At 47.7% G+C, this 21,043-nt stretch overlaps 1 protein-coding gene and 1 pseudogene across 1 annotated transcript in view; both read left to right on the forward strand.

Moving 5' to 3' along the window:
* The window catches only part of Abat (4-aminobutyrate aminotransferase), a 104,640-nt gene that overhangs the window by 78,892 nt on the left and 4,705 nt on the right, over nucleotides 1–21,043 (forward strand). Inside the window, exons 7-15 of the mRNA XM_021184642.2 lie at nucleotides 5,570–5,650; nucleotides 6,809–6,901; nucleotides 7,786–7,848; nucleotides 8,019–8,082; nucleotides 9,737–9,885; nucleotides 12,763–12,900; nucleotides 15,044–15,211; nucleotides 17,939–18,085; nucleotides 19,920–20,031. Of these exons, the coding sequence (XP_021040301.1) occupies nucleotides 5,570–5,650; nucleotides 6,809–6,901; nucleotides 7,786–7,848; nucleotides 8,019–8,082; nucleotides 9,737–9,885; nucleotides 12,763–12,900; nucleotides 15,044–15,211; nucleotides 17,939–18,085; nucleotides 19,920–20,031 (1,015 nt within the window). The remainder of the gene's footprint in view (nucleotides 1–5,569; nucleotides 5,651–6,808; nucleotides 6,902–7,785; nucleotides 7,849–8,018; nucleotides 8,083–9,736; nucleotides 9,886–12,762; nucleotides 12,901–15,043; nucleotides 15,212–17,938; nucleotides 18,086–19,919; nucleotides 20,032–21,043) is intronic.
* Nucleotides 16,516–17,646, forward strand: LOC110311464 (annotated as a pseudogene).

Raw genomic sequence — 21,043 nt, forward strand, 5'->3', positions numbered from 1 at the left:
GTGTGTGTGTGTGTGTGTGTGTGTGTGTGTGTGTGTGTGTGTGTCTTAAATTCTCTTAAACTCAGAAATGAAGATCTCTGGAAAGAGCCATGATCAGGGGGCATAAGAGGGGCTGCTTGCCTAGGAAAGACTAGAGGACAGTCTTGCCTCTAATTAATTGAGCAGGTACAAAGGGCATTCTGAGAAGGCAGCCAATGAAGCCAGAGGCACAAGGGATGTGTTTGTGCTCTAAGCTGCTTTGTTTCAAAACTTGTGCAGATCCCAGATGCCTTGGCAGCTGGTGCTGAGCAAATGTGTCAACAAACATGTCACACATATTTGCAGTGTCAGCTGCCTGCGGAGGCAGTCTTCCCAACACTTGACAAAGCCCGAGGATTCTGATTCTTGCAATGACATCTCCCTGCTCTTAGAGGAACCTTGCCTGTCTCCCCACATACCTGCTATGTCTCACCCAGGCAAGGACTGGTCCTCACCTTACTTCCCCACTGGGAGACATGGCAAGTCTTGCTAGCCAGCTTGCTATAGGACCCTGTCTACCATCTAGTCTTTTAAGGCTGGAATTGCAGGTAGGCCACCAAGCATTTGCTTGGGTTCTGATCCTCATGCTTGCCCAACAAGAGCTTTACCCACCATCTCCCCCAGCCCACTCCTGGCTTATCAACCCTGGTGGCCACAATAGCACCACTGTGAATCACAGCCTGGTGATTTCATGTCAGTGCAGAAATGGATACTGTCTCATTGAATCGATCTAGGTTCGAGGTCATATGTCTCTAGGGCCATCTCAATACATTTTCCCCCACACTGTGCACTGTACTGGGCCTTGCCTGTGCATGGTCACACTGCCATGAGAAACGGCTATGGTCTGACTTCTCTATATATGGGATGGATGCACACAGTGGGCCAAGTAAGACACGCACACCAATCTGAGACTTGCATGCTTTTGTACCATACCCCAGGAGCCCTGTACTCTGTCTATGACTTCTCTCCTAAAGACTCTCAACCAGTACCTGGCAAGAAGTGCCCCCATTAGCCGATGAAGACCCTGAAGTTCAGAGATGTTAAGTGATTTGCCCAAGGCTACACAGCCAAAGCCAGTTCTCCCATTGCTGCTCTCTGAGACAGGCAAACCTTCTGGAAACGTGTCCTCATTTGTTTCTGCGGCCCCATGTCCCAGATAGCTTCTGTTCTTAATGTCACGCTTTGTCGAGCAAGAACACCGCCCCCACATCTTTTCTGGGCCCAGATAGGCAATCAAGCTGCCAGCCTGCCTGTCTCTCTCCGGGGGCCTTTCCCCCCTCAGCCCATGGCAGCAGCTTGCTCTCAGCCTGGTCTCATCACAGGCCTCATGAGCAGGTCAGAGCCAGAAGGAAATGCTTCCTAAGGCCTCACCTACACAGCAAGGTCTTCAGCTGTGTCTAGCAAATGGGTACCCAGCATCAGCATTTCTGAGCAGAGGTCCCTAGAGTGCCTGGCCCAGAATGCTATCAGAAGCCAGCAAACCCACACCGGAGGCATGCCTGTGTGTCTTGGGACAAATTGCCTGACCTCTCTGGTCCTATGCAGTTCTTCTCATCCTTCCTGCCCCCTCTATGTCTCCTAGACACACCAGGAAGGAGACACAAAGCAGGGAAAGCAACAGAAGGATGAATCTGCCCCCCTTCTAATGGCCCAAGGCACATCCCAAAGCCACCAAAATAGCTGCTAGGACTCCTCTGTCCAGAGTTGCAATGACACCGTTCAGGTTTGCATTGAACCTATCATCCAATCATGTCCAAAAGAGACAAGTGTCCAGAGGTCCCCACATCCCAGGGAGTCTCTACTTGTTTGCTTTGGTTCATTTGTCTGTTTTTGAGAAAGGGTCTCCTGCAATCCAGACTAGCCTCAACCTCCCTTTGTAGCCAAAGAGAGCCTTGAATTTCTGAGCTTCCTGCCTCCACGTCCCAAGTGCTTGCAATTGCTGGCATGAGCCACCTAGTACTAGGTTTCCGCAGTGCTGGGCATGGAACCTAGGGCTTTGTGCATAGCAGGTAAGCACGCTAGCAACAGAAAGATATCCTCAGCCTAGAGTGCTCTGTGTGCACCAAGCCGGCCTTGGACTTGAACTTGATAGGAAGCTACACCACACCCTGCCAGATCCCTACTCTTTATAATAAATGTTCCTATTCATAGCAAGAGAACAGTTTATTTACAAACTGCAGAGATGGTTCCTGTCTCCTTTCTCCAGCTGCTCCTGAAGTTAAGGCCATTTCCCAAATGATGCAAGCTAAATCAGATCAGGGCCAAGCCACAGGCTTCACTTGGAACTTGCCAGTCTTCCCCGTGCTTTCTTTGTGATGTGCCCTAGAATCCAAGCCAAGATGCCAAGTTGCATTTGGTGTGGATCCCTTTCATAGTCCAGGTCCACTTCCATGTCACTCACCCCTTGAACAGCCTCCCCTGTGACCTCCCCCATCCCTGCCGGTGTGGGTGAATCCCCAGGACTGATCTGTTCTTAGTCCACTGTGGGTATGTTGGTCACTAGCATGAGGGCCAACTCCAGCACCAGGACAAGGGAGTGGGCTCCAGGTTGACCTCCAGCTGTGTCCTTGGCTTCCCATTCTGTGAGCCCAGAGTGACTCCCTCATCGCTCTCTTGAAAACCTGAACTATTCTGAATTCACTAGCTTTCCACAGGATGCCACTAACCCAGCCCAAGACTCTACCTCAGCGGTTCTCGGCTTTCCTAACGCTGCAGTCCTTTTATACACTTCCTCATGTTGTGATGCGCCCCCGACCATAAGATTATTTTCGTTGCTACTTCATGACTGTAGTTTTGCTACTGTTATGAATTGTAATGTAAATCTCTGTGTTTTCCTGGGGTCTTATGCAACCTACAGGTTGAGAGCCACTGCCCAGCTGCTCATCTGATCAGTCACAAGTTATCTTAAGGATGGGGAATGGCCCTGTCCAGGGCCCACCAGGGAGTAGGTGACCAGGTGCACCATGCTTCTGCCCTGGTCTCTCTGTTGCGTGCTATGTGGGATCATCTCCTCCTGGTGGGATGGGGCAAAGAGGACTGTCATGGGTAGGAATTTGACACCTCTTGGATTGTTCCTAGAACCCCTGTGAGCCAAGACAGGCACAGCTCCTTGCCAACATCTGCTGTCACCTGAATTTTTGATCTTAGCCATTCTGACTGGAGTGAGGTGGATTCTCAAGGTTGTTTTGATTTGCATTTCCCTGATGATTAATGATCTTGAACATTTTTTCAGGTGCTTCTCAGCCATTCGGTATTCCTCACCTGAGAATTCTTTGTTTAGCTCTGTATCCCATTTTTTAATGGGGTTATTTGAATTTCTGGAGTCCAGCTTCTTGAGCTCTTTGTATATACTGGATATTAGTCCCCTATCAGATTTAGGATTGGTAAAAATCCTTTCCCAATCTGTTGGTGGCCTTTTTGTCTTATTGACAGTGTCTTTTGCCCAGCTTTGCAATTTCATGAGGTCCCATTTGTCAATTCTTGATCTTACAGCACAAGCCATTGCTGTTCTGTTTAGGAGCTAGAGAAAGCACCCAAGGAGCTGAAGGGATCTGCAACCCTATAGGTGGAACAACAATATGAACTAACCAGTACCCCCGGAGCTCGTGTCTCTAGATGCATATGTAGCAGAAGATGGCCTAGTCGGCCATCATTGGGAAGAGAGGCCCCCTTGGTCTTGCAAACTTTATATGCCTCAGTACAGGGGAATGCCAGGGCCAAGAAGTGGGAGTAGGTGGGTAGGGGAACATGGGGGGGGAGGGTATAGGGGACTTTCAGGATAGCATTTGAAATGTAAATAAAGAAAATATCTAATAAAAAACAAAGAGAGAAAAAAATTTTAAAAAAACCAGGCACAGCTTCTCCCCTCTGTTTTAAAGATAAAATTGTTGAGGCTTCATTTTAAGTGGTTATGTATGCTTAGTAACTTTAACTTTTTTTTGCGTGGGGATTTTTGAGATAGGGTTTCATGTAGCCAGGCTTTGAATTCAATTTGTAGGTGGTAAGTTCACCTTGAACTTCTGATCCTCCTGCCTCTATCTTCCCAGTTCTGGGGTTACAGATAAGTGCCAGCACACCTGATCTATGTGGTGCTGTGGATGGAGCCCAGAGCTTCCCTCTACGCTAGACAGACACTACCTAGGTGGCAACCTGAGCTTTGGCTCCAGCCCCTAGAGGCATATTAATACAGTATTTTACTCTTAAAGGCATGTGCGTCTCTTAGGGACTTGCACTAACCAACCCTCAGCCAGAGGCCATTTGAAGCTACATTTTTATTAGAACCAGGAAGTCAGTGAATACCTCCCACTTCTTTGGAAATGTGTCCATGCTGTCTCTCCAGTACCAGCCCAGCAGCCACAGGGCAGGGCAGACTCAGCTTTGAACAGACTGATCCCTTCCCAGAACCCCTTACTTCTCAGGTATGAGGAACAAATAGCATCAGTTCAGCATTGACCACACTGTCGACTTCCTCGCAGAGGGAATTAATTGTCTGGACCCATATCTATCAAAATGGAGCTGGGGCGGTAGGGAGTAGACTGATGTAAAAATGTTTATGGTGGTCTGGCTTTTCTCCTCTAGTTAATTAGCCAGCTCCACCAACATACCTCCATTCCTAGTTAGAACTCCCACAAGTGTAGTGTGTGTGTGTGTGTGTGTGTGCATGTGCGCACACCATGGCACATGTGGAGGTCAGAGGGCAATCTCAGATGTCAGTCCCTGCCTTCCATCTTATTTGTGACATAGACTCTTGTTCCCCACTGTGCACTCCAGGCTGGCTAGTCTGGGCGTCTAAGGATTCTCCTGTATCTGCCTCCCATCTTGACATAGGGACACTCAGGTTATAGATACTCGCTACCAAATACTTTACACACTACCACACACTTGATATGAGTTCTGGGGCTCTGAACTGAGGTCCTCACATTTTCCCACTGCCCTAGTAGGGTTTCTATTCCTGCACAAACATCATCACCAAGAAGCACTTGGGGAGAAAAGGGTTTATTCGGCTTACACTTCCACATTGCTGTTCATCACCAAAGGATGTCAGGACTGGAACTCAAGCAGGTCAGGGAGCAGGAGCTGATGCAGAGGCCATGGAGGGATGTTCCTTACTGGCTTGCTTCCCCTGGCTTGCTCAGCCTGCTCTCTTATAGAACCAAGACTACCAGCCCAGAGATGGTACCACTCACAAGGGGACCTCTCATCTTGATCACTAATTGAGAAAATGCCTTACAGTTGGATCTCGTGGAGGCATTCCTCAACTGAAACTCCTTTCTCTGTGATAACTCCAGCTGTGTCAAGTTGACACACAAAACCAGCCAGTACACCCACCACACCAGCTCTCCAGCCCCTGCCTTTTTAAAAAATAATTAAACTAGTGAACACCAGCAGGCCAGCTGTGCTGTGTGAGAACTTCAGCCACTACATTAACACCAATGAGCCTACGATGCATCATAGAACCTAGCCAATGCCTCAACCGTGTAAAGGTACCACATGGAAGGGGGTCTGGGTCAGTCCCCAAGTACCGACATGTCTGCCTGCTGTTCTTTTCCAGAGCACTTTCATCAACAGACCTGCCTTGGGCATCCTGCCTCCAGAGAACTTTGTGGACAAGCTCCGGGAGTCCTTGATGTCGGTGAGTTTGGGGACAGCCCTCCCATGTTTGAAGTCCCACCACCACCACCTTCCAGCCTGTCTGTCTGTCCTCACAGGTGGCCCAAGCGGGCTGGAAAGGATGAGATCCATAGCCAGTTAGAATGGGTGGGCAGGTGGCAGCTGCTGCTGTAGCTGTCTGGCTACATGAGGCCATCTCAAAAGGAAGGGAGGGAGGGAGGAAAGGAGGGGGNGAGGAAGGAAATAAGGGGAGGAGGGAGGGAAAATATTTTGAAAGAAGGATATAAGAGACAGCCTTGCCAAAATGACCAATTTATTACTTAGTTCTTTCATAAAAAAACATGTGTGCATGTGTGTGTGTGCATGTGTGTGTGCGTGCGTGTGTGTGTGTGTGTGTGTGTGTGTGTGTGTGTAAAGTGTAAACAGGGTCTCATGTAGCCCAGAATGGCCTCAAACGCATGGCGGATAGCCTCAAACTCACTATGGGAATAGCCTTGAACTTCTGATCTTTTTATTACAGGAGTGTGCCACCACACTCATTTTGTGCTGGGCTGGTAATCTAAATCCAGGCCATGTGCCTGCTAGGCAAGTGTTCTACCAACTGAGCCTCATCTCTAGCCCACAAGAAGATTTTTAATTTGTTTTTTGAAGAAAAGCAAGGGTTTTATGTGCAGAACAAAAGGCATCCTGGGGAAATCTGTTTGTGTCCTGTGAAGAGAATGAGGGGTTTGGTCCTCCTTGGACTTCCCTTCAGTTCTTCTTGCCACAGGAATCAAAGTCACTGAGGACCTCAGCTTATAGTCCTGGAAGAGCAGGTATCTCAGGAGACACAGAAGGGACTGCTGTTCACACACACACACACACACACACACACACACACATTTTTATTTAAGTTTGAGAGTCTCACCACGCGGTCCCAGCTAGTACTGAGATGGACAGGTGTACCATCACCCTGGCCTAGGCTCTGCTGCCGTTTCTCTTGTCTTCTTTCCTCTCTGCTGACCTCAAAGCTCTTCCTGGGCTTCTCCACTGGAAAAGTCTGAGCCTACTCTTCCAACCTGCTGTTTTTGGTGCATTCCTGGCTCCCTCCCCACCCCCTCAGCCCTCCCACCAATGCTGGAAGATTCTGCTCCAGGACTAGAGACAAAGTCCAAGTACTCATCCTGGACCCCCTCTGCAGGTGGCGCCCAGGGGCATGTCCCAGCTCATCACCATGGCCTGTGGCTCCTGCTCCAATGAGAATGCATTCAAGACCATCTTCATGTGGTACCGGGTGAGCTACGGTGCAGGAGCACCCGCACTGTCCCCCCTCCCTCCACCCAGAGTGTTCCACTTGGATATAATCTAGAGAGAGCCTGGTTGGAGCTTTCCCAGCATCCCAGTGTGTTGTGGCACAAAAGGCTTGGGTTCTGCTGTCAATGCAGTTATATGGAGCTATTAGGATGGAGCCTAACAAGCCAGGCTTAGCCACCAGTTAAATTAATAGTTGAAAAGAAACCAGGGGAATTTATTCAATGTGGCCACATTGGGAAGAGGGACAAATAAAAAGGTCTAGTCATACCCCAGTCTGTCTCCCAGGTCCAGATATGAGACTTTAGTTTAACTAGAAGGGCAGAGATCTGTATACCTAGGCAGTCCTAATCAGGGTGTGGTCCCATCGCATCACTGTCTCACCTCCAGTCTCTCCTGAAAGGTGCTGATGATTTGTCAATCCATCTCAAGGAAGCAGGTTCCCTTCCAATAGCCCCTTGGGCTTTAGTCCTTTTTTCTCACAATTTGAGACCCTGGGGGGAATTTCGATTTCTTGGGGGTCAATTGTTTCAATAGCCTGGCAGCCAAATCTCTTTATTCCTGCCAGAAGGATTATAGTCTCAATTTTTTCTGTCATAAATTGTTCCATTTCAACAACCCTGACTGTGGCTAATAAAATATTAATATATCATATAGCAGCACTTGCATTTATTTCATTGCAAGCTCAATGAGTGTTGTGTGCCTACCTAGACTTGTCATGATAGAACATTACGTCAACTCTTAAGAAAATACTCTGGGTGTCTGGATTAAGCATCACCTTGGTGGGGGAGGGGATGTCTCTTAAAAGAGACAGGCTAAAGCCCAGCCTGTCTCTGGTCTCTGATGTACTCTGGTCTGTTTCGGCAGAGTAAGGAACGAGGGCAGAGAGGTTTCTCCAAAGAGGAGCTGGAGACTTGCATGGTTAACCAGGTAGGTACAGAGCTGGAGAGTTGGCTCAGCAAAGGTGCTTGGTTCCAAGCTTGATAATCTAACTTCAATCCTAGGAATACACAAACATACACACACACACACACACACACACACTCCCCTGTGCTCATCATGGTGACTGATATCTGCCTCTTTTTTTTTTTCCATTCTAGAGTCCTGGATGCCCAGATTACAGCATCCTCTCCTTCATGGGTGCTTTCCACGGGAGGACCATGGGTAAGGAAAGACCAGTATGGTCCCAGAATGTTGTCTGTCACCACAGATGCTAATGAGTAGGGACAGAAGCTGCCTTGTATCTAGAAGACAGTGTTAAAAGTGTACATGTGTGCATGTGCTTGCACCCCTTCTCCTCTCCTAGCATGTGTTACAGGCAGTAAGAACAGAGGTGTCAGTCATTCTGAAGTTCAGCATTGCCCTCTGATCAAGGGTCAGCCTCCTCTCTGAGGTCTGGCATTGTCCATCCCTCCTTATCTCCTCCTGAACTTTTCCCTCATTATTATCTCTCCCTGTGCAGCAGTGTTCATATTTCTCAAGCCTGCTAAGCCTCACAGTCCTCCCAAGGCACCACCTAGGCCAAAGGTTAACTCAGAACAAACTGTTAGCAGTGTACACAGCAGGCTATTGCAATGTGGACACTTGGAGCTGAAATGGCTCAATGGGTAAAGTGCCTGTCACCAAACTTGTTACTCTGAATTTGATCCTCAGAAACTACATGGGAGATGAGACTCTCATTAGCTGTCATATTGCCCTCATATGCACACTCTGGCACATCCATGAACCTAGACAGATAGATAGATAGATAGATAGATAGATAGATAGATAGATAGATAGATAGATATGATAGATATGATAGATCAATTGATAGATAGATAATAGATAGATAGATAATCAATAGATAATAGATAGATGATTGATAGATAGATAGATAATGGATAGATGATTTATAGATAATAGATAGATACATGATAGATAGATAGATAGATAGATAGATAGGCAGATAGGCAGATAAATAAATAAATGTCGTTAAAACAGGGGACTCAGTAGTTAAGAGCACATGTTGCTCTTGCAGAGTACCTGGGTTCAGTTCCCAGCACCCACATGGTAGCTCACAATCATCCATGACTCCAGGTCCAGGGGATCTGAAGACCTCCTCCAGCACACAGTATATGTAAAACACTCATATATGTAAAATAAAATATGTTTAAAGTTTTGAAAAAAAAACAGTATGCCTGTAAATTTCCTTTAGCAATACAAAACACAAATACACTCTTACAATATAGACTATAAAGAGTTAGAAAGGCAGCTCAGAAGTTGAGAGTGCTTGATACTCTTCAGGGACCTAAGTTTTGATTCCCAGCATCCATGTCAGGTGGCTCACAACCACATGCAAGTTCAGGTTTAAGGTGTACTGGCCTTTCCTGGTCTTCTCAGTCATTCCACTAACATGACATACATTCACACAGACATGTATATACACATTGATAAAATAATAACAATAGCATAGAATATTAATATGCCCCATCTGCGCTTCCTACAGGGAAACCATGTGGTTAGACCCGATCAGTTCCATCAGTTCCCTGAAGAGAGGGGATGATTATGCCCATGTGCAAACATGGATTATGGCTCAGCAATGGGAGAAACTCAAGGCCATTGAATGACAGAGCAAGGATTTGAACCATTGTCTCTCCTCTTCAGGGTTTAATTTGTCATAAATCATAAAACAGATGCATGCACACGTGTGCACAGACATACACACACCATCCAAGGGTTCTACATGCACAGGGCTGAAAAACTCACCATACCCTGTTTAAGGACACTGTATGCTATTGATCCAAGCCAAGTATCTGTTTTTCTGTTTTGCTGGGCTCAGGTTGCTTAGCGACCACACACTCCAAAGCAATTCACAAGATTGACATCCCTTCCTTTGACTGGCCCATTGCTCCATTCCCACGACTGAAATATCCCCTGGAGGAGTTTACAACAGACAACCAGCAAGAGGAAGCCCGCTGCCTAGAAGAGGTAACTAGGGTCCCCATAGCCTCCTTCCAGTATCTCTGTTTCTCTCAGTATCCTGAGTTTGAGCCCAGAAGAGGACAAATGCAGGAACGGGTGGTGCTCCCCGAGGAGGAAGGAGGACATGAAGACCTGTAAGGGAAGAGACAAGAGGCATTGGTTTTTTTGTTGTTTGTTCAGGTTTTTTAAGATCTATTTATTTTATGTGTATGAGTACACTATAGCTGACTTCAGACACACCAGAAGTGGGCATTGGATCCCATTACAGACGGTTGTGAGCCACCATGTGGTTGCTGGGAATTGAACTCAGGACCTCTGGAAGAGCAATCAGTGTTCTTAACTGCTGAGCCATCTCTCCAGCCCCCAAGAGACATTGTTTACTATCTAGCATGTATTCCCCATGTCTGGTACCAATTTCTCACCATTTCTTTGGGCATAAGTTTAAGTGACTTCACAATAAGGGATAACAGCTTTTTTTTTCAGCACTATGGGTGTCTGGTAGGAAGAAGGCTCCATGGTCTGGTCCTGCAGTTACCACTCTTTCCCAAGATCTAAAGCGTCTTTACATTTCCTGGCTTGTCACTCTAGAAAGAATGAGGACTTGCCTCCATGTCTCCATTTCCTCAGAAACAGCCCCCTTTAACCTCTCTCATGCAAGAAATAGAACAATATAGGAAGAGCTTTACGGCTGGACCAACAATGATTCTATTTCCTATATTGGATTATTATTAGACGGATGCTTAAAGAACTCTGTTGGCTTTCCTCCAAAGCATTCGCTATTTCCGTCAATAATAAATTACTAAATCAAACACCTACCAGGTACTAAGCAGCATGCTGAGGGGTAGGCATTTAGCAGTAAATGAGAGAGACAAAGCCATGGGGGGTCAGGGTCATATCAGTAACTGTAGACTTCTTAGTTACTGCAGCTTTAAAAGTAAACAGAGGACTAGGGTGGGGTGAGGTTAGGAGAGTGCTTTCCTGGCATTCGCAAAGTCCTGGCCATCTCATAAAATCAGGTGTGGTGGCACATGCCCACAATCCCAGCACTCAGGAGGATCAGCTGCATGGTGCATTCAGGACCGCCCCGGAATATAGGAGACCGTGCCTTAATAAATAAGCAGAAATTGATGAAATTTACTTTAGCAGCATCTTTCATTTGCTTCTTGAGACACGGAATCTCGGATTCTAGCCTAAGCTGTCTTAGAACTTACTATTTCGAATAGGCTGGCTTCTGACATACAGAAATTCTCCCGCCTCAACCTCTCCAGTTCTGGCGCTCCAGGAGTGAGAATATAACATTTTATTGAACTGAATATATCCAAAATATGATCTCAGTATGAAATTAATACTTTTAAAAATAGTAGTAAGATTTTTCTTCATACGAAACCCTTGGAATACTGTCTGCATAAAGACTACTTGAGTGTGATTTGGCTTTTTTTTTTTTTTAAAGATTTATTTATTTATTATATATAGTACACTGCAGCTGTCTTCAGACACTCCAGAAGAGGGCGCCAGATCTCGTTACGGATGGTTGTGAGCCACCATGTGGTTGCTGGGATTTGAACTCTGGACCTTTGGAAGAGCAGTCGGGTGCTCTTACCCAGTGAGCCATCTCACCAGCCCGGCTTTTTTTTTAATACTGATAAAACAACTAATAACCTATCATGGTATTACTTGTTCATCATTGATAAGATAATACCTGAGTCAGAACAAGACTTCAAGAAACACAAACACTTGGGGAGCACTGAGTACCCTTCTTATACACCATCATCGTCTGTTGATTCAGGTGTCTAGTTCAGTAAGCTTTATGACTCAGAACACCATCCTCCTGCCAGGGATGTCTAATCACCCTGGGCCATCTTCCCCAGTCAGCATTAGTATTCTGTCCACACAGTCCCCAAGCCCACAACACAGCCACGATGGGGCTGCTTTCCCTGCAGAGAGGTTTTACACCAGCTTCTCAAATGAACCTCTGTCTCGGTCTGCCAAAGAGCCCTGCACACAAGTAAGAATAATGTAGCCAGGGCAACAGCAATGACAAGCTTAGAGAGGTGGCTCTGCCCACCTTTCAGTAGCTTATTCTAATATGTCCACATAGAGAACCTGGCATGGTGGCACACGCTTGCAATCCCAGAACTGGAGGTAGAAGCAGAAGACTCTAGAGTGCATGTCCACGATTGGTTTCATAGCACACGCCTTTAATTCCAGCACTGGGGAGGCAGAGGCAGGTGGATCCCTTTGAGTTCAAAGCCAGCCTGGTCTACATAGTGAGTTCCAGGACAGCCAGAGCTATTTTACAAAGGTTTCACTGTGTACCTCTGTCTGATCAAGAACTTACTCTGAAGTCCAAGCAGTCCTTGAAGTCAGAGTCTCACCTGCCTTTGCCTCCCGAGTGCTGGGATTAAGGGGGTTATGCACCACCAGGCCAGACGCTGCATAACAAATTTAAGGTCAGTCTGATCCAGAAAGAGAGGCTTCAGGAAATTACTCGCCCCATGTGTGTTAGTCCAAATAACAGAGGGGCGCATTCCCATACACAGTGTGGCGCCTAACAGGCCTCACACTTTTCACGGGAAATGTCACAGACGTACTTTCTTTTTTTGTTGTTGTTTTTGTTTTTTTTCGAGACAGGTTTTCTCTGTGTAGCCCTGGCTGTCTTGGAACTCACTTTGTAGACCAGGCTGGCCTGGAACTCAGAAATCTGCCTGCCTCTGCCTCCCAAATGCTGGGATTAAAGGCGTGCGCCACCATGCCCAACACAGATGTACTTTCAATATGACCTCAAGGGGTTCCGGCACCCCCTCCCAATCCCAGAGCCCGTCCATGGAATCTACTCCTGTTCCAACGGCTCTGCAAGCAGCTCACTCCCCTTCTGGGTTCTAGGTGGAGGATCTAATTGTGAAATATCGGAAAAAGAAGAGAACGGTGGCTGGAATCATCGTGGAGCCCATCCAATCCGAGGGTGGAGACAACCACGCGTCAGATGACTTCTTCCGGAAGCTGAGAGACATAGCCAGGAAGGTGAGAGTGTGTGGAACGAAGCCAGACAGGACTACAAGGATTCTGGGTTCTCCAGGGCAAAAAGTTGGCTCCACTCCTGCCCGTGGGGCCCATGACAACTTACACATGTGCATAAACTGACTGGCGTAATTGAGGGCAGAGCCTTTGGTGTTGGTACTCAGAGTATAGTTCAATGGTTGGGGTTTACTTAGCTTGTACAGGGCCCTGGGTTCCATTTCAGGTGTGGGGGTGGGCAGGCTTGAACTGGGAGCATGAGTGATTTTATTTAAAATTGCTTTGCTGAATAGGCCTCGGGGCTGGGGGTGTAGTTCAGTGGTAAAGCACTGGTATAACATGCCGGAGGTTCTGGCTTCAGTTCTCAGCACTGAAGGAAAAGAAAAGGTTTGTGGGATGTGATGTCTCATGTCTATAACCCTGGCATTCAGAGGCTGAGGCAGGGAGATTACCCACAGGTTCAAGGCTAGCCTGGGTATGTAGAGAGTTTAAGACCAGGTGATAGAGTGAGACGCAACTGAAAAACAAACAANCCCAGCCTCCAAACGACTGGAGTTTTATGTTTGTTTCATTTTTAATTTATTTACTTATTTTATTTCATGTGTATGGGTGTTTTGCTTGCATGTATATCTGTGCAGCATGTTCATACATGCATGCAGAATTCAAAAGAGGACATCAAATCCCTTGAAACTGGAGTCACAGATAGTTGTGAGCTGCCATGTGGGTTCTGGGACTCAAAACAGGGTCCTATGGAAGAGCAATTGGTGCCCTTAAACCACAAAGCCATCTCTCCAGCCCCAAACCTGTTTTAATCAGGTGTCTTATTTAGGGTTTCTATTCCTGAAATGAAACACCATAACTAAAAAGCAAGTTGGGGAGGAAAGGGTTTATTTGGCTTTCGCTTCCATAGTGCTGCTCATCATCAATGAAGCCAGGACAGGAACTCACACGGAGCAGGAACCTGGAGACAGGAGCTGGAGTAGAGGCCATGGAGGGCTGCTTCTTCCCGGATCGCTCCTCATGCCTTGCTCAGCCTGCTTTCTTACAGAGCCCAGGACTACCAGCCCAGGGATGGTTTCACCCACAGTGGGCTGGGCCCTCTCCCATAAATTGCTAATTAAGAGAATGACCAACAGTCAGATCTTATAGAAGCATTTCCTCTGTTAAGGTTCCTTGCTTTCAGATAATTCTAGTTTGTGTGTCAAGTTGACATACGGCCAGCCAGTACATCAGGACTTGTTCAGTTAGGAGACCCCTGAGGTGGCCTCAACCTCTCTTCTCTTTCTGGAACTTGCCTTGTCTTGTCTTGCAGTCCACTGTGGTCTATAGTCAGCAGGTATAAAATAAACAATGCCAATATCAACTCATTCGTCTAGTGGGCATTGTATGTACTAGCTTTTTATCATCGCAACCAAATACTTGACTCAAACAGAGTAAGGCCCCAGAGGAAAGACTGACTTTGCTCTATTTCAAAGGGCTCAGTGCATAGTCATTTGGCCCCACATGCTTGGGCAGATCATCATGGCAGCAGATATATGTGACAGAGGAGAACCATCACATCATAGCTGACAGGAAACAGAATGAAACAGGAAGCAATCAAGAGATGCTCTAACCCTCCAGAGATCTGCCTCCCAGTGACCTACTTCCTCCAGCTAGATCCTCCCTTCTAGAGTGTCCTAGTAGCACCCTGGCAGGAGACTAAATAGTAACAGGTGCATGTGCAACGGACATAAGAAACCAGTCAGTGTATAGATAAGAAAAGTGGGGCATGAGCCAGTTTACATACACATATGGAACTAGTGAATCTAGGTAATGCAGAGGAGGTGGCAGCTGTCTCAGAGGGGGTGACTTTTCAGCTTCAAGCTTGCACACATTGCTCTCTGATGTCTATAGTCATGTCCAGGACTACAGCCACATGCAACAGAACACTGAGATGCTATGGGGTGTGTTAGAGGTTCTGGTTTTGTTCCATCTGGACAGTTATAGACCATGTTCAGATGCAGCTACGATCCAGACTGTTCCGGTGTGCTCTGCATAGCTGAGGAATGGGTCGGGTGCACAGCTGGGCTCCAGCCTGCAGGGGATGGGGGGGGGGGAGTCCTTGGAAGCTTACAAGTGTCTGTTCCTCCCTCCCCGTTTCTCGGGACAGCATGGCTGTGCCTTCTTGGTGGACGAGGTGCAGACTGGAGGAGGCTGTACAGGCAAGTTCTGGGCCCATGAACACTGGGGCTTGGATGACCCAGCCGATGTGATGACGTTCAGCAAGAAGATGATGACTGGGGGCTTCTTCCACAAGGAGGAGTTTCGGCCAAGTGCTGTGAGTGTCCCCAGCTTTGTTAAGAGCACATGACTGGTCTCTTTCTGTACCTGAGGAACCCAGGGGCATTCCTGGGTGGCACAGAGGTTTCCTTTGGTGTCACATGCAGTAATAATGCCAGTAGTTACTGCTGTAGAGTGGACACCCTGTACCTATTTCTGATGGTCCCTTAATTCACACAACACTCTAATCAGGGAGCCTTGTATTATCTCTGCACTGCTTTACTAATGGCAGATCAGGTATAGCTTCTGCCATGGTTACCTTTCTCATCTCTGTGACCCGGTACCTGACAAGGACGTCTTAAGAAAAAGTTTGTTCGAGGTTACAATTTGAAGGGATTTCATCCACCATGATAGGAGGCATGGTGACAGGAGGAGATGACTAGTTACATTGTATCCATAGTCAGGAAACAGAAGGGAAATGAGGTTGGACAATAAAACCTTAAGGTGAGAACCCAGTGCCCACCTCCTCAGCAAGGACCCACTCCTTAAAGGTCTGCCAGCAGCTGGGGAGTACACTTTCAAACGTGTGTGCCTATGGGGGACATTTTATATTTAAACCGCATCACTCTCCAAGGTCACTGAGCCTGTTAGTGACAGAGTCAGGAGACTCACAGAGCCTCTATAACTATGCATATACCCCACAAATTTCCATATGTGCAAATAAATGTGCGTGTGTTTATGTGCATTATGGTACTCTAACAATGATGAAGTCACTTAGCGGGACGTCTCTCAGGACAACCTTCTTTTTAAATAATGTGTGGCTGCAGTTAAGGAATTAGCCTCTATTTGACCACCAGGTCTCTCAATAGTGCCAACCTGTGGGGTTGTCATTGGAAGACTTTAAAAACATATTCAATGTTACCTTCCCAGCCCTTGAGAGACATCTGTTAGTTCAGTTTCTCTTCTTTGTGGGAGATGAAAATGTGTAGGTGCAAGGGAGATGCTCAGTCAGTGAGCCGATTGCCTTGCAAGCATGAGGACATGACTTTGAGCCCCAACATCCAGGTGAAAGCCAGGCATGGAGGTGCATGCTTGTGATCCCAGGCAGAAACAGGAAGCTTCCTCAGGCTGGCTGGCGAGGCAGCCAGCCAATCAGTAAGCTTCAGCATTGGAGATAGACCCTGTCTCAAAACAGGTGGTAGACAGCTCCTCAGCCTGGTCAACTTCTGACCTCCACATACATGTGCACGAATGTGCATGTATACCCACATGAACATACACATGCCCCTACATACATATACATACACATACACATACACATACACATACACATACACATACACATACACATACACATACAAAAAAGTCAGGGTTTGGTGTGAGGTTGCTCAAGCCAGGTCAGCCCACCTGGGGTCAACCTGAATGAGGGACAATGTTGCTCCTCAGGGGCTGTCCACCTTTTTTGAGACAGGGTCTTTCCCTAAAGCTTACTGATTGACTCTGGCTAGCCCCAGAGGATCACAGCCTTGCCCTAGCCCCATTGAGCTGGGCACCTCCAAGGGCGAAGCACTATCAGTGCAGGCCAGGCCATGACTGACTTCCAGCTGGGCATCATGCAGCTCTGGCTAGGTGGCTGGGAAGACTATATATGCACTGGTAGATGAGCAAGACATCCTGCTAAAGGAGAGATACTCCTCTGAGGCTCAAATGTAAGTAGATTCTGATGAAAACAGTGCCTTCCTTCAACAAAAAACAAACGGGACTTGAGTGGGCTTCTCTATGAGATCCTGTGGGAACCACACAGGGAGGCATGGCCCACTGGTTTCAGGTAGAGCATCTCAATATTGTGACAGGGGATGTTTGCCTGGACAACCTGCAGTTGATGCTGTGGAACCGGCAGACCAAAGCTAAAGAGACCTCCAGTAACAAGGGAGCAAAGCTTATACTGGCTGGCAACCCAGCAGCTCTCCACGGACCCCAGAAAAGAGCAGTCCCCTCTCCTGGATGGGACTCAGCACCGCAGTGCCAGTGGGGTGTGGTGGAGGAGAATTCCTGGAGCCATTCTGAGTGTCATCATGTTCCCTGCAGTGACTGAGAAGCAGCTTCCAGAGATCAGCCTTTGTGGATGCTGCCAGGTGGCCTGGGACCCGGGATCCCAGGTGCCAGCAGCAGGATTGGATTGCCCACATGAAGGACTTGTCAGGAGAGGAAACGCCTCCCTAGCATAAACCAGAGACATGACAAGCCAAGATGGCCATTGCCAGAAGTTTACAGCTTCCAGCTCTTCATGGACACAGTGCAAGACACAGTGCCAGTTGAACCTGGTGGTGCCAAAGAAGCCAGTGGCCGGTTCAGAAGAGCTTCATGAGACCTCCCAGTGCATGCAGCCTGTGGGGACCATGTCTCTCTCTCCAGTGCTCATCTCCAGCACAGACAACAGGGACACTCCCAGGACTGTTAAAACTGTTTATTAACACATATACATTTTTTTTTTTTTTTTTTTTTTTTGCATTGGAGGCAAGGGGACAGTCAGAAACTTCAAGAATCACTCACTGAATTCCTCAAATGGCAAACAAACACCACTCAGCTAAAGGCTGTTGTGTAGTAGAATTTCTCTCCTGGGCAGTGGAGGGCCCACATAGAGACCTGCAGAGTCTGAATGAACAGAATCAAGGGGTGGAATCAAAACTAAGAGGCACGGAAAGTTGTGCCTAGGGATGGGGGCAGACCCTGTGAAGTACTCTGATGTGTGAGCTCTTCTGATCGATTCTGGGTCTCATTCTAGCCTTACCGGATCTTCAATACCTGGCTGGGGGACCCATCCAAGAACTTGCTGCTGGCTGAGGTCATCAACATCATCAAGCGGGAAGATCTGCTCAACAATGTGGCCCTTGCTGGGAAGACCCTACTCACAGGGCTGCTGGATCTCCAGGTATCTGTCCCAATTTGATGGCATGATGTGGTAGGAGGGAGTGCCTTAGTGGGCCCATGCTGAGGCACCCCTACCCAAGGTATCAGCCATATGATGGGTCTAGCATAAAATGAAGTTTATTTGGGACATGGGAAGGGTGTCTGGGAAAGGGAGTAGAGGCAGAGAAAGAAAGGTCAGAGAAGGACAGAAAGAGAAAAGAGAGAAGAGAGAAGAGGCCACCCGGGAACACGTGGAGAAAGAGACAGGGAAAGAGACAGAGAGACAAGGATAGGGATGGAAAGAGAGAGGGAGAGGAAGAGAGAGAGGGAGAGAAAGAGGGAGAGAGAAAGAGGGAGACAGGGGAATAAAGGGGGGAGCAGAGACAGAAAGGGCGAGAAAGAAGCCCTAATAGTCTCTTTGTATGTGAACCAGGCTCATACCTGGCTGTTGCTAGGTAACTGTTGGGCAGAGCTTGCTGCCCTGTAGTTCAAAGCTAGCTGTGTTGTTTTCAGGTCCCCAGGCCTTTGCAGGTACAAAACTAGGTAGCTCCATTCTTCCATCTCAACCCCATTCCTAGTCCCTCATTGTCTCTTGACATGAAATTCAAAAGTCCCTTTGAAAAGATTCCCCCTATAATGCTTATGTGGCCGTCATTCCCTCCTCTGTACTGTCCAATGGGGTCTGTTGCAAACCACATATGGTTTGGGGGTTTTTTTGTTTGTTTGTTTTTGTTTTATTATATTGAAAAAAGGGATCAAGTTGCCCAGGCTGGCCTTGAACTTGATATTGTATCAAGGATGACCTTGAACTCCCCATCCTCCTGCCTTTGCCTCCAAGTCCAGGGATTGCAGATGTATAGTACTATGCCTGGCTCATAGTTACTTTAAATATCTTAGAAGCCAGATAAAAAGCAAATTAGACTAGGTAAAGTTACCTTTAGTGATATGTTTTCTGTAAGCCAGCAGATGTCCAAAAGACCATTACTCCTAAGAGTCATTACCATGGAGAGTGGGGGCCAGGACTGTGTCTCACTCCAGTGATCTCAATACTGAAGAGACAGAGAAAAGCAGGTCAAAAGACTCACAGGAGAAAATATGGAGACAAAGTGTGGAGCAGAGGCTGAAGGAAAGGCCATCCAGAGACTGCCCCACCTGGAGATACATCCCACATACAGTAGCCAAAACAGAACGCTATTGCGGATGCTGGGAAGTGCGTGCTGACAGTAGCCTGATATGGATGTCTCCTGAGAGGCTCTGCCAGAGCCTGACAAATACAAAGGCTGATGTTCACAGCCAACCATTGGACTGAGCGTGGGGTCCCCGATGGAAGAGACTGAAGGAGCTGAGGGGGTTTGCAGCCCCATGGAAGGAGCAACAGTGTCAACAGGCCTGACGCCCCCCCTGGAGCTCCCAGGGACTGGACCACCAACCAAAGAGTACACATGGAGGGACCCATGGCTCTGGCCACATATGTGGCAGAGGATGGCCTTGTTGGACATCAGTGGGAGGAGCAGTCCTTGGGCCTGAGGGGGTTCGATGCTCCAGTGTAAGGAATGCCAGGGCAGGAGACAGGAGTAGGTGGGTGGGTGGGGGATGGGATAGGGGGTTTCTGAAGGGGAGACCTGGAAAGGGGAAAACATTTGAAATGTAAATAAAGAGAATATCCAATAAAAGGGAAAAGAAAAAAAAGAAAAGCAGGTCATTGCATATTGGAGAGCAGCCTGGTTCACATAGCAAGTTCTAGGCCAGCAGGGGCTGTAGACTGAGACTCGACCACAGAAAAATTATGTGGGTGTGACAGCGCCAGCTGCTACCCAAGTAACCAGCTTTGATCTCAGTTTGCCTTCCTGTTGCAGGCCCAGTACCCTCAGTTCATCAGCAGAGTGAGGGGACGTGGCACCTTCTGTTCCTTCGACACTCCCGATGAAGCCATTCGGAATAAACTCATCCTAATTGCCAGGAACAAAGGTAAGGAGGGGAGGGGTGGTCACCGAACTTAATCATTTCATCAGGATCTACTGATGTCTACTCTCCCGGGTATGCTAAGCTTTGCTGGGTACAGGGGAGGAGAACTGGAGGTACAGAGGATAAAAAGACTCACTTTTCTTTCTCAGAAGAAAACTTACTGTGGGATTCATTTTCCCTCTTTCCTCTCGTCTGTTTCTTTTTCCTGTATTTTTGAGGCCGCATGTCATGCATCCCAGGCTCATTTTAAACCTGCTGTGTAGCTGATTGAGGATGGCTTTGAACTTCTGGTCCTGCTGCCTCCACTTCCCCAGTGTTAGGCTTACAGGCATATACTACCACACCCAGCTTATTCAAATGCTGAGCATCGAACCCAGGGCCTCATATAGGCTAGGCAAGCCCTACCACTGAGCTACACTCCAGAAGAGATTTCTCCATCCACTCTCGTATTGCGGGCATTCACTGAGAAGCCAAGATGGTGAAAACAGGCACACTAACCCTGCAGCCCTTCCTCCAGGATGCTGTGGTTTATCACGAAAGCAGATAGCAAACACAGTGCATTTGGCAGAGTCACTGCCGTGGTCCAGGGCAGGGAAAGACAGTGGAGGTGGGGGGCACCGAATATCTAGGAAGGCTTTCTAGAAGTGTTGCTATTTTCCTGAAGGCAAGAGGATGAGCAAGGACTGGCTAGGTAAAGAAATGGGGGCAGGGCAGTGTGTGATGCCCTGAGATTGGGGGGGGGGGGACTTGGGGGATGTTGTGTGTGACAACCTGGGCAGGAGGATGGGCATGTGATATAATAAATTGGGGCAGATAGATGGCAGGAGTGATGCTGGGGAGTAGACCAGGCTACCTCACACTGGCCTGAGAGACAATTCCAGTGCTGTGGAGTTTTCTAAAGAGTTACAGGAAGCCAGGCGGTGGTGGCGCACGCCTTTAATCCCAGCACTTGGGAGGCAGAGGCAGGCGGATTTCTGAGTTCAAGGCCAGCCTGGTCTACAAAGTGAGTTCCAGG

This window comes from Mus caroli, chromosome 16 (genome assembly GCF_900094665.2).
Source record: "Mus caroli chromosome 16, CAROLI_EIJ_v1.1, whole genome shotgun sequence".
NCBI classification, from domain to species: domain Eukaryota; kingdom Metazoa; phylum Chordata; class Mammalia; order Rodentia; family Muridae; genus Mus; species Mus caroli.